This window comes from Pocillopora damicornis, chromosome 13, assembly GCF_964200805.1.
Source record: "Pocillopora damicornis chromosome 13, jaPocDami1.2, whole genome shotgun sequence".
NCBI lineage: Eukaryota > Metazoa > Cnidaria > Anthozoa > Scleractinia > Pocilloporidae > Pocillopora > Pocillopora damicornis.
In genome coordinates this window covers 20,669,379-20,682,320 of record NC_142682.1, presented here as the reverse complement: position 1 = coordinate 20,682,320, position 12,942 = coordinate 20,669,379, and the positions used below count along the sequence as shown (strand labels likewise).

Here is a 12,942-nt window from a genome sequence, read left to right as displayed (position 1 = left end):
TATATATATATATATATATATATATATATATATATATATGTGATAATTTGATGTATTTTAGTTTCTTTCGATAAAAAGCTCTGCTTGTAAATCATTTTTTCTGTTAGAAGCGTGGGTTAATCCTCAAAAACCTCCAAGTGTTCGAGGTGGCTGATTAAACTTAGCCGCTGATATTAATTATTTGTACCTAATGCAACCGGCATCGTTTCAGTCAGTCTTCTGAACGAAGATTTTACAAGCAGTTGTCTTTATCAACGTTATTCTTCAGGAGCCAGCGAGACCTAAATCACTTTTAAATTTTTTTCCTCAGAAAACTTCGTCAAGAATTCCAGTACTGGTACCCAGTAGACTTACGTGTGTCTGGGAAAGATCTGGTGCCAAATCACTTGACATTCTTCCTGTACAATCACTGCGCTGTGTGGCCAAACGAGAAAGACAAGTGAGCATATTCAGAAAGATGAGATTTTCTGTGTTGTACTGTTTTAGTTAATAAACAATAAGCTCATCTGAAAAAGTTGGTGGACATTTTCTTCGATGAAACAGAATCGCATTCTTCAGTAAGAACTGACCAATTATAATCACAGTTTAAGTGCAAATAAGGTCATTGCATAAAAGAAGTCTGAAAAATTCATCAATCAATGAGATCGCGTCTTGGAACTTTTTTTGCTTTTATCTATTACTGATTCCCATCAGGACGACAGTACCAAGGCACAACCTTTAAAATTTTGGCAAATTTTGGCTTTAGTCTGAAGCCCATGATATGGTATGATATGAAAGGAAAATGAGTTAAACAAGGCATCAAGCGACGCCAGGTAGGCAGGAATGTTCAAAACTACCCGCTTAGAATTTACTAAATGTTTCTTTTTTTATGTTTAATTTTTCAAAGGTGGCCTCGAAGCGTGAGGGCCAATGGACACTTGTTACTCAACTCTGAGAAGGTATTGTGTAAAGGATTGTTTAATTATCTCTAAATGTTTGGATTATTTTACAGCATCGTGAATGTGTATCATTCAGCTGTGTAAGTTGTCGTCAGTTTTATGTTAAAATAGATGTCGACGGGTGATATCTCATTTGTATGATTTTGATTTCTAGATGTCGAAATCGACTGGAAACTTTCTTACTCTGAAACAAGCTGTTGAAAAGTTTTCCGCTGATGGTTAGTTTCACCCTCCCCTGTCTTCCCTCTTTTTATGTCATTTGTCGTCCAGTCTCTTGCCACCTTCTCTCGTCCATCCTTTAAGCCAACTTCCGTTCCCCCGACATTTTTCCCGTTTTAGGCATGCGCCTGGCCCTGGCTGATGCTGGAGACACAATGGAAGATGCAAACTTTGTAGAGTTGATGGCTGATGCAGGAATCTTACGTCTGTTCACTTTCCTCGAGTGGACAAAGGTCAGGACAAATAATTCCTCACCGTGGATGGAGTTAAAAAATGTATCAGAGTAGATTCTTTACCAGGCTCTAATGCTCTGTTACGTTGTTGTGTGTAAACATTGAGGAAGTTCTGAGTAAGCAGTCAGCCATATTTTACAATAAAGAATCAGATAGCAAATTCCATCCCCTCTAAAGACCTAATCCTTTTAGGACCTTTTAGTGAATTGGCACAACATTGGCTATTTTCAGAAGTAATCTGAAAATAGTCTGAAGTCCAGCACAAGACATCCAGTCGCTTAAATATATCTCCTCGCTATTTCGAGTGTTAAATCCCGACGTACTCTTTAAACACAGGAGATGCTTGCCAGCAAAGATTCTCTGCGCAAGGGGCCTGCAACATGTTACGATGATCGAGTGTTTGAAAGGTAACTTTGGTGATAATTCGTGTAAATATCGTTTTTATTGATCCGGCTTGCGACTTTTGACGTGTTTAGAAGCTCTACTAATGAGAGGCAACTGATAACTTAAATTGTAGCTCCATCAACAAAGCTATAGAAGATTCTGATACAAACTATAAGAACATGATGTACAGAGAGGCACTCAAAACGGGCTTCTATGAACTGCAGGCAGCAAGGGACCGATACCGGGAGGGCTGTCTGATGGGCATGCATAAAGACCTTGTGTTTCGGTTCATCGAGGTAATGTGCTGTGCGAAGGTTGTTTTTTAACGTAGTTCCAAGTTGATTGGTGTTGAATGAAACTGTGAGACATAGTTTCTCGTTAGGTGTGTTCTTGTCGTTTTTTTTATCATTGCCGTTCTCTGAAGATCCCCTTGGGGAGATCTGGGTTCCAGTATTTTAAGCCCCAGCAGTTTCTTGAAGATCCTATTTCGGTTATATGCATACTGTATCCGTTTCCCACCAAACATTCAACAAGAAATTTTCAAGGTATATGTGATTTTCCTTTTCCCAGGTAAGTTACTCTGAGTGTAGTGATAACATAAGCAAGGTAACCTCCTGAAAACTGCTTTCAATAGGGACTGCGTCAGAAAAGCTGCACTTTTCTAGGCTTCTCACGGCTGTAACCTGATTTCTTTATCTGTTTGTGTTGTTAGGTTCAAACCCTGTTGCTGTGTCCCATCTGCCCACATCTTGCCGAGCATCTCTGGGAACTCATCGGCAAGGTGCGCTATGGAAAAAAATCAGAGAAAGTACTTCGCTCCATTTATATTTTTTATTCCTATAAAGTCAAGCTATGATTTCTTTTCCGTGTGAGGGCAGAAGCATATAAGATTATATGCTACTGTTGGAAAGCTATAATCCCCTTATAGAGGTTAAAATAGTTAGATCAATTGTTATAGTGCATTTTAGACCTGATTTTTTGTTTAACCAGACGAAAAAGCGATTCAGGGTTCTTGGGTATAGCCTGGCGTGTGGCCTCGTGTGTACCTTCGTGTTTGGCACTCTTACAAAACGACAGACCTATCAGGCTAAAACAACGCACCGATAAACTTGTTTGTTTTCTTACGCGAGGAATTATTTAATAATGTTTGATATATAATATTCGGTGATGATGAACAATTGTGACAAATTTCAAAACTGAGCTCGGTTTCTTATTCTTTTATTGGCAGACCGGTAGTATTATGGATGCATCATGGCCGGCAGTTGGAAAGGTGGATATGCCGTTGCTGAAGTCAGCGGACTACTTAGCTGATCGCACTCACGAGTTCCGTTTGAGAATTAAAACCATGATGAACCCAAAGGGAAAAAAGGTGCTATCCTTTAATACTTTCTTGTGTATGTGCATGACAAACACCCCTTTCCTTCGCCGCCTCTTTCCCCCCTCCCCCCTCCCCCGAGACAAACTGCACAGGGCAGTTTTCATTTGAATTTTAGAAGGAATTGGACTTTGCGCTCTCTTATTAGTCTCCAAAATATAAATGGGGAGTAATATTCAAATAACGTGAAATTTTTCTGACAGTCCACCCTTCACGTTTAGGTTAAATTATTGGACCACTGAAATTTACACGTAGCATATTGTTACAGGCACAGAGTTAGTTCGTTAGTGGAAATAACAGGGTTACGAGAACAATTTTCATCCCATTTTCTTAACAAGGAAAATCTATGCTGAAAACGTGCTCAAAGTCGACCCAGCGCAAAGCCGGAAAGGAGTGTCATCTATTAGTGCCTGTCAGGAACATGTAACTTCTTATAGAGTGGAACAGTAACTGTCAATCACAATGACTCGATAGACTAACATAGTTTACATCTAAAAACTGCTAGGGCTTAAAAAACTAGTCACCCAGATCGATCTCCTCATATGCACTTTGAATCGCATATTAGACAAAGATTCTGAAAGACGACAACTGAAGCGAAACTGAAATGTACCACCTACAGCTGATGGTGAACTTATTCCCAATTTTCGTAAACAAAACCCTTCTTACAACGTGTAAGCTTTTCCGTCAAAGAAGACTGTAAATAGTAAATCTAAAATGTTGATCAGGTTTTTTAAGAACTCCATGTGAAAAATAATCCAATTTATTTCGTCCAAACTTGTACTCGCGTGGATTAGTGAACATGTATAAAAACCCAAATTTTTCCATGTTAACTTGTGTTTTTGGTGAAGTGTAATCCTAACATAGACTGCACAATGAGAGGTGCAAAAATGTTATGCTCGTTACACGTAGACCATATTAGAACTTCCGCATGGTTTTATTTTTAACAGAAAGATGCAGCTCCACCCAAGAAACCCACTCATGGTATAATCTACGTGGCCAGCTCTTATCCACCTTGGCAGCATGTCACCCTTACCACACTGAAGGAAATGTACGTCAAGCTGGGGGGGAACTTCCCGGATAACAGGGATATTATGACTCGGATGAAAGAACTACCGGAAATCAAGAGCGCCATGAAGAAGCTGATGCCATTTGTACAACATGTCAAGGTACTTGAAGTAAATCTTGACTTCTGCATTCTACATAGTTCATTACTAACCTCGTCTGCTATCTGAAGCAGTTCAGGAAAAAATAAAATAAAAATAAAAATAAACAATTGTTAACTGTTTCATTATATTAAAAAGAACTCGAATCTTACACTGCACATTCTCCTTTTTTTTAATTTGGCACCTCTCTTTTCTATTAACCCCTATACTTACTCGCAGCTACTCAGAACGATCTCTTAACTTCGTTACTATTTCCATGTCGTTTATCTTCCTTTGAGTTTTCATTACAAGATTAATCACGTGTCATTATTGTGTGACAGGAATGTGTAGAACGTGACGGTCCGTCGGCCTTGGAGACAACTCTACCGTTTGATGAAAGACAAGTTCTTGAGGAGAACAACGCATTTCTTTCAAAAGCTCTCGAAGTAAGATTTAATTTGGTGTGTAAAATATCGTTGCAAAACTTTCCTTGTAGTTAAGTTACATTTTTCTTTTTTTTTTGTGCTAAATTCAGTCGAATCATGATCATCAACAGTTTTCCCATGGGTACAAGAGGGGAGGGGAGGGGGTGTGTCCTTAACTTTATATTGGAATTTCAAGGCAATCCATGATATTTTATGATAAATCATCAACTTCCCCCCTCTCCAGCCACGCTCTTGATTACCCTTATTTAGTTGAAAGCTTGTAATTAACATGTGGTGAAGCTTTGGAGCTAAGTCTTGAGTTTGATTTTAGCTGGTTAGTGTGGAAATCAAGCCATCAAGTGAAGCTGACAAAAGAGTTCAGGAGGACTGTGCACCAGGAAAACCATTCTCGGTCTTCACAGCACAGGAGAGTCAGGTTTGTTTTTTGTGATTTCATGTGACATGCAATTTGGGTGACAAAGAAACAGACTTAGTCCGGACTACAGTAACGTCGTGGTGTTAGTGAAAGATAGGAATAACCTCAAGTCACAAGGTCACTTTTAAAACCTCAACTGAATGAGCTATCAATGTAAAAAATGTGTGACGGCGCTGTCTCATTGGAGAGAATCTTTTATTAGATACAGCAATTGCCCAAAATGTTACGAGCGGAGTATTTTTTTTTAATTTGGATGATTTCGAAATTTTAAGTTTTTGGCTAATTTTATTTCTTATTTTTGTGATGAAGGAAAATGAAAGTTTAGACTAAGTCAGTGTTCAGCTCCAGTTGATATAGGGAATGTCCGTTACTTCCTTTATCACTGTGAAAGTAGCAGAACTAAAACCGTTTTACAGATTGTTTCACACAGTTGTCGCTTGATGCAAGAAGAGGTTGGTCTGGCAAGGGTGAAATGAGCTCCAATACATTGATAGAGGTTTTTGGTCAGATCGTATATCGCCTCACGCGCAACGTAACAGAACACTACAACCCAGAAGAGCCTCAATTCACGACAGAGTCTTTTGGCTACGACCCACTGCTAAGCACAGGTAGAGAATGGAATTATGAACCTGTTGATGAACTGATATACCAAGAGTACAGCGACAGAGAAGCCACAAACTCGAGCTTTTTCGCATATAACAACATTAATGTCCAGGTTAGAAACGCTTTCTTACCAGAAGACAGTGAGGAGACAAGGGAACAGAACGGTAAAGATGAAGAAATGGCTCGGAAACGTCTTCGACCATCCTTTGTACAGACAGTTTGTAAATCGATGTATATTGGAGCTTTGATTTCTTTTCTTTCGGCTGTTTTCATCGCCTTATTTTACCTGTTGATCTCTTTTGTATGTTACAAAACTATTCTCCACTGTCAAAACTACCCAAAAGAACTGATTCCGATCCGTGTACAATGGATGAAAACTATTTCTGATGCGATTTCGTCTTTTTTCTATTACTTCTGGTTCTTTGGTATCGCGTTATTCCTTTTCCGTCCATTTCAGTTGAAAGGAGTGAGGAAAACATTGTTCTTGATTTTGTTTGTCTCATACTGTTTGGACGCGAGTTATCGCCTTGTATTGGTTAAGGTGGGAGTGTGGTATTATTTGGCACCAAAAGTCTACCAAACTCCACTTTATTCGTTTTTCTTTCTAAGCGTTTGCTTACAGCTTTATGTTTTGGGAAAACAATTTCGTGCACGACCTATAAAAATGCTTCTTGTTCTGATGTGTAAAATGTTATTGCCATTTTGTTTACCTGTTGTTTTCGGTATTTTCCTTTCTGATGTTATTTATGGAATATACATAACAAAACCCATCGAAGGAAAGCTTCTAATTGCTCTCTTTGCCCCTGTTGTTGCGGTGGTTTTGAAAATTGTGTCACGACTTTGTGTTCAGCGATTAAGGAACATCACTCATCCGGGATACTCTTATGTGTTATTGGTGCCTCTGTATTACGGCACAGCGGTTGTCTTGAGAGCTTTGCAAGCAGATCTGGACGATCTTCCATACATCGCCTTACTTGGAGTCATTCACGGTGTTGCTGAGGTTGTGGAACGTAGTGTTATGGTTGTTGTTGATCACACTTGTACCGTGCTTTGGAAAAGAAAATTGGCCCCCTGGGGAAGTTTCCGTGCTCCTCGCCGCGAAAGACTTATGGCTGATATCGCCATTATAAGCATGTTGTATGAATCTACTGCTGTAATATCTGTTAACGGGTTGTTTTGCTTGTATCAATATGTCTACACAGAAAATGACTCTATCATAAACTTGCTCAAGACATTCGCAGTTCACACTTCAGTTCAACTGGTAATTGAATGGTTTTTTACCAGTGTGTCTCTGGCGATCGAGACTCGTTATCAGAATATGGCTGTCATGGCTGTTTGGCGAAGGAGATGGAAAAGACACATTTTGGCAGCGCTTGTAAATACAGTACCACTTGCTGTATGGAATAGTGTCTGTATGTTAATTATTTTGCGCGCGTCTTACTCAAACATAGGGTTTAAACAGCCTTGTAAAATGCCATTTTCTTAAGTGCCGACTAGAAAAAATTTACAGAAATTGTTAATGATCGCCTTGTTACACACTTCTTTAGTGGGACCAAAAAGGACTGTCGCTAATTCTTCTCATATAACAAGAGCAACATTGAAGAGAAGGAAGATATTACACTCACACGAACGAAACTGAAATGAATCAGTAAAGTGAACTTTACTAATTAAGTTTTTTAGTCGCTCAGTCGATAGCTCATAAGGATTAAATGATCAAAATGCATGTGTGAGTGTGTAAAGTAGTAGGACCAATAAAGGGAATTCTCTCATGGTTAAAATTCTGGTGGCCATTAACATCGAGAAGATTTTTTATGTTATTAGTTAGTGTATTTTCAAAACCAATAAATCAGTAAATCGTCGATTTTTTAAATCGTTTTTAAAACAAAACATAATATACTTCTGAATAACAGGGTGACTTTCTATAGAAACTGGTGCTGCGTCGGTGGGAGAGTATATCAGGGTAATTTAGTATTACCAACTGAGTTGATAGCGCAAATTGGTCACAGTAAAGCTGACGTTTCGAGAGAGTTAATTACGTTATCAATTCAGATGATAATTCTAATTTATCCTATAATATACTTCTGATGGATACAGAGATTCACAAAGACAATGGGCTTATCGAGGCGGTTGAGTGCTGAGCGCGCTGTACAGATGCTAATGTGCTGCTAAGAAGCACTCCAGGAAACGCAACCTTTTCTTTACTTAGAAGTATCGAAATGACAACAGCTGAATCTTGGGAGCTTCAATTGAAAGGCAAATTCACGCAAGGGAATTTTCAAACTAATGAAACGGAACTAAACTCTGGGTTGTGTGATGTAAAATTATACTTTCTTTTTTTTTCTCCACTACACAACCTGTTATTTGAACTTCAAGTTCCTTTGATAGGATGAAAGAATCTTGGAGAAACCAAACCAAGGATAATTAAAAACGAATCAGCATATTCCTTTTCTGATACATAAATACCGAAGGATCCTTCTCTTTTTCATTTTCTTCAGGTTTTTAATGTTTTTTCTTTGATGAACTTCTGATTTGAGCTGATGAGATGTTAACGTTAGTCAAGGAAGTGTCTGAAGTATGAAATTTCTTATCCGCCATAAAATTTCTTATCCGCCAAGAAATTGACGATGCGGAAACAAATTGAGAACGAAAGTTATTAGATGTGCCTTTAATGGAAAAAAAATGGTTTTGATGTTAGTAAGATAGAAATCCTTACTTTCCCATGGTACAATGGTTGTTTGTATGCATTGGGTGCAGTTTCAAGATCTCGCTTGCAATGGACTAGAGCAGACAAGAAAGGTCTTTAAGTGTCTTTGAAGTACACTATCTGTCTCTCTGTCTGTCTGCCTGCCCAACCGTCTCCATTTCCCGGTTTGTCTCTTTATCTGTTTTTTCTGTATTGCTGTCTTTGTCTGTATATCTGTTTGTCACTTATGTTGGTTATTCTTCCTCGCAGACAAATGGTGTATGTGGTTCTAGTGGCGCCGTAGAGTTAACAGATAAATCTCCCATCCCATCTGAGAAACAACCGTCCCCAGTTTGCCGATTTGTTAATGTCAAATTATGTGGAGTTGAACCGGCCCAAGGTGCCAAGGGAAATCAAGCCACAGTGCTGCTAGAGAACCCACAAGGACAGTACCTGTTGAACTTGGACCAACTCACACGCGAGGTTACTAAAAATTTAATACTCGTAAAGCGCCGGTGTTGTTACTTGAGTAGATACCAGTTTGCTTTCGTTGTGTATTTCGCTTTATTCGAGAAGAATAAGCGTTCATATGGTGCTGAGGCTTTGGATTTACGTTTCAGCTTTCTTTTAAGTTTCATGAACGTTGCTCAGTTTTCTTTGTGTGAGCAAATTAGCGGTTCGTTGGAGCAACTGTTGATAATATGTTACTGTTGATTTTCTCTTTTTTAGAAACAAGTTTGTCATCGCAGTTATGCATATAAAGCATTTCAGCAGCAAGGTTCGTCTGAACGTGAGATGATTGTGTTATTTGATGTTTTTGATTCTTGCGGTTTTAGGTTGCGGCGGTTTTCGGTCTTAGAGGAAGAAAACTTACACTGTCGGCATCGGCCAGCCGTGATTCACGTGAGTAACTCAAGTTTTAAACTGAAACGTAAAAGTTTTATCGTAGAGAAGAATGAAAACTTTTAGAGAATTTGTTCCTATCCCTCGACAATAGATGAAATGTGTAGCGCGGTGGCAAAAATGAAATTTAACAACTCGAAACTCTTCTTACTATTATTTACAGTATTGAGGGTTTCAGAGAAGAATTCAAATTGGGAAAGTCGCATGAAGCAGTGAAAATATTAAGTGCTAACTCATAGTGGTACTTGGGTGAAAAAGGTTTTCGGTAAATTGCGGCTTTCGTCTGATCTTGTCTTACTGGCGATCTGCCATCTTGACCTTACAGGTTCACACTGACACGATATATCGAAAGTGGTTCATTCAGAGCTCTAATTTTCTCGTATTTTTCAATGATTTTTGTTGACAGCCCTGACCAGTCAAGACGTCATGAAATACAGCGGACAGTGCCTTTACGCTTTTATTGCGAAGAATTAACACGATGAAAATGCGGCGGCGCATTATGGTGCCAAAATCAAGGTGCTTCTCAGCGAAGTAAAACGAATTTAAAATTCCATAGGAATGAACTTTTAATATTAGATCACTTTGAGTATTACGGCCTAACTCCCTGTAAGTAGTTTCTATGGAGAATATAGGAAAGGAGCTTTCTCTCTCTTACACTTTTTCTGTCGATGTCTTCACACTTCCCCTCCCCGCTTCAGACAAATTACATTTGAAGTGGGATGGGAGGGGATCTTGGTGAAATTTTGCTGTTTAAATTGGCCTTAATATATTGAAATTCAAACTGATTCGAACTCTCTTTAACAATAATTACAAAATGGTTAACGGGGAAATTAATTTACATTTCTGGCACTAGCCCTTTGAGAGGTTTGGGTTGTGCGTGTGGAGAAATACTTCTGTTGTAATGAATTGTGTGTTGTCGAAAAATACTCCTGTTGTGATGAGTTACCGAACGTCACATGAGGTAGATATTCAGCTTGCATTTTAAGGGTAATTAAAAGAAAAGACGAAAATATGGTTGCAGTGCTTGATCTTGTTTTCCCTTCCACCTGTGTTAGGCATTCGGTCAGTGGAGACGAACGAATAGCTGAGCGAGTGGAGTCGGCCGTCCGTCCCTCTTAGTTTCTCCCGGTTTTTTCAGTTTTTCTTCCGCTCGCCCGCTCTCCAACCCCCCCCCCCCCCCCCCCTTTTCATCATCATTCCCCAACACTGACTGTCTGGAACAGGCTTTGTTTTTTGTGGGCTCCCCCCTGTGCAGGCAATGAATACAATTCGACAGCTTCTGTTTTCGGGTACTAATCTACTTCACTGCGCAGGGAAAATCCCGTACAGTTTTGGTAAGACCATTATCTCTCGGTAATCTGTTCGAATTGTGATTACAACACCGTATCGCTTTGGAAGATGTTCATACGAAGATGAAATAGTAAGCAGTACACTTATAGAGGTGTTTGGTCAAGTCTGTTTCATTACGCGTGCAGTGGATCAGGTTCCTATAACCTTGAAGAACTTCCTCCGATCCGAGTTTAGCACCGCCGATATTGCTGTGGAAGATATTGTTCATACAAAGGTAGGATGGCAACCAGTACCCTGATAGAGGTTTTTGGTCAGATCGTATATCGCCTCACACGCAGCGTAACAGAACACTACAACCCAGAAGAACCTGAATTCACGACAGAGTCTTTTGGCTACGATCCACTGCTAAGCACAGGTAGAGAATGGTTTAAAGAGCCTGTTGATGAACTGATATACCAAGAGTACAGCGACAGAGAGGCCACAAACTCGAACTTTTTCGCACATAACATTAATGTCCAGGTTATAAACGCGTTCTTACCAGAAGACAGTGGGGAGACAAGGGTAGATCAGAACGTTAAGGAGGAAGAAATGACTTGGAAACGTCTTCGTCCATCCTTTTCACAGACAGTTTGTAAATCGATGTGCTGTGGAGCGTTGATTTCGTTTCTTGCAGCTGTGTTAATTGCCATGGTTTACCTGCAGATCTCCTATGTTAGTTATAAAACAATTCTTCAATGTCAGGATTACAACATCTCGTCAATTCCAATTCGTGTGCAGTGGATCAAAACGATTTCTGATGCGATATCCGTTAGTTTCTATTACTTCTGGATCTTTGTTACTGTCCTGTTTCTTTTTCGTCCGTATCAGCTCAAAGGAATAAAGAAAAAGCTGATTCTGGTAAGCTTTGCAGCGTATTGTTTGGACATAAGTTATCGCTTTTCTCTTCAAGTTATTGGAAAGCCTTATTATGCGTCAGCCACTGAATTGCAGATTCCAATATACACTTTTCTCATCACCAGTATATGTTTGCAATTATATATTGTCGGGAGACAGTTCTGCCCGCGTCCAAGACTGGCAGGTTTATTGTGTAAAATGATAGTACCATTTTGCTTGCCCCTTATTTATGGAATGTTTATTTCGGATATTCTTTATAGAGCGTATCTCAAACAAGAAAACACAGGCAGGCTGATAATTGCATTATTTTCACCTCTTTTGGGGGTCGCTGTAAAGGTAATATCAAGAATCTGTGTTCAACGATTATGGAACATTACTCATCCAGGATACTCTTATGTGTTATTGGCGCCTCTCTACTTCGGCACAGCGATTATCTTTCGAGTTTTACAAGCAGATCTTGACCATCTCCAGACTATCGCCATTCTTGGAGTTATTCACGGAGCTGCAGAAGTCATTGAACGAAGCATCATGGCGTTGGTTGATCATGTTCTCCATGTGTTGTGGAGAAGGAAATTGGCCCCTTGGGGGAGTTTCCGCACACCTCGTCGCGAACGACTCATGGCTGATATCATCATCTTGAGTATGTTGTCTGAATCTGTTGCTGTGGTGTATGTAAACGGACTAAGATACTTGCATGATTTTGTATTCGTTGGAAACAACTCTATAATTTGGTTGCTCAAGACCTTCGCAGTTCACACTTCAGTTCAACTGGTAATTGAGTGGTTTTTCACCAGTGTGTCTCTGGCGATTGAGACTCGTTATCAGAATGTGGCTGTGATGGCTGTTTGGCGAAGAAGATGGAAAAGACACATATTGTTAGCGCTTGTAAATACATTTCCAATCGCTGTATGGAATAGCTTTTGTCTCTTAGTGTTATTTCGTGCTCGTTATAAGGAAGTCCTTAACCAGCCCTGTAAGATGCCGTTTACTTGAAAACTTTCTCGTATAAATCTTGCTTTTGTTAACGACTTTATAACTTCCGTCTATTAGGATTGATCAAATTTATGTGAGGTGTTACGAAATGCTCATGTCAAGTTTTTCTGACAATCTGGTCATTCTTTAATATCTTGGCGTGATTAAAATGTTAAATTATGTCACTGAATTTTCGGTCTGCGCAGAATTTTTATAAACCTGAGATTGTTAGGGTTCAAAATTGCTTTATGTGCATAGTGATACCGAATCTTTGGTTCATTATAAAGGTCAGTCCTGTGATTTATACCAGACACATGCTAACTTCAGAAGTTTTCAAACTTTTTTTGCAATTTCTTAGAATCGTTGTTTTTAGGTTTTATCCATACAGAACTATGAAATGTGTAAGATTGTAGAAAGTAGATTAGATATTTTTCTCTGCTATATT

At 39.2% G+C, this 12,942-nt stretch overlaps 3 protein-coding genes across 4 annotated transcripts in view; all 3 read left to right on the top strand.

Moving 5' to 3' along the window:
• LOC113665196 (leucine--tRNA ligase, cytoplasmic) overlaps nucleotides 1–10,351 on the top strand; it is a 32,172-nt gene extending 21,821 nt beyond the window's left edge. Inside the window, exons 23-36 of one of the 2 annotated variants that reach the window (XM_027180867.2) lie at nucleotides 311–439; nucleotides 887–938; nucleotides 1,093–1,156; nucleotides 1,278–1,390; nucleotides 1,727–1,797; nucleotides 1,908–2,070; nucleotides 2,487–2,555; nucleotides 3,003–3,143; nucleotides 4,097–4,315; nucleotides 4,633–4,737; nucleotides 5,048–5,152; nucleotides 8,709–8,921; nucleotides 9,275–9,341; nucleotides 9,748–10,351. In XM_027180867.2, coding sequence (XP_027036668.2) covers nucleotides 311–439; nucleotides 887–938; nucleotides 1,093–1,156; nucleotides 1,278–1,390; nucleotides 1,727–1,797; nucleotides 1,908–2,070; nucleotides 2,487–2,555; nucleotides 3,003–3,143; nucleotides 4,097–4,315; nucleotides 4,633–4,737; nucleotides 5,048–5,152; nucleotides 8,709–8,921; nucleotides 9,275–9,341; nucleotides 9,748–9,815 — 1,579 coding nt within the window. In that variant the 3' untranslated portion in view covers nucleotides 9,816–10,351. Of the gene's footprint in view, nucleotides 1–310; nucleotides 440–886; nucleotides 939–1,092; nucleotides 1,157–1,277; nucleotides 1,391–1,726; nucleotides 1,798–1,907; nucleotides 2,071–2,486; nucleotides 2,583–3,002; nucleotides 3,144–4,096; nucleotides 4,316–4,632; nucleotides 4,738–5,047; nucleotides 5,153–8,708; nucleotides 8,922–9,274; nucleotides 9,342–9,747 lie in introns of both variants that reach the window. The other variant, XM_089191609.1, reaches the window with a different exon arrangement.
• On the top strand, nucleotides 5,280–7,614 carry LOC113665217 (uncharacterized). The gene has a single exon (XM_027180887.2). It carries the CDS (start codon nucleotides 5,625–5,627, stop codon nucleotides 7,239–7,241), a length of 1,617 nt encoding a protein of 538 aa, XP_027036688.2. The 5' UTR covers nucleotides 5,280–5,624; the 3' UTR covers nucleotides 7,242–7,614.
• Nucleotides 10,352–10,668: 317 nt separating the features above from the next.
• LOC113687103 (uncharacterized) overlaps nucleotides 10,669–12,942 on the top strand; it is a 2,467-nt gene continuing 193 nt past the window's right edge. The window contains exon 1 of the mRNA XM_089191610.1: nucleotides 10,669–12,942. This exon is cut by the window's right edge and continues 193 nt beyond it. Coding sequence (XP_089047736.1) covers nucleotides 10,911–12,518 — 1,608 coding nt within the window. The 5' untranslated portion in view covers nucleotides 10,669–10,910 and the 3' untranslated portion in view covers nucleotides 12,519–12,942.

Coding starts and splice junctions, on each gene's coding strand:
- LOC113665217 (XM_027180887.2), top strand. CDS start 5,625: ATGAGCTCCAATACATTGATAGAGGTTTTTGGTCAGATCGTATATCGC.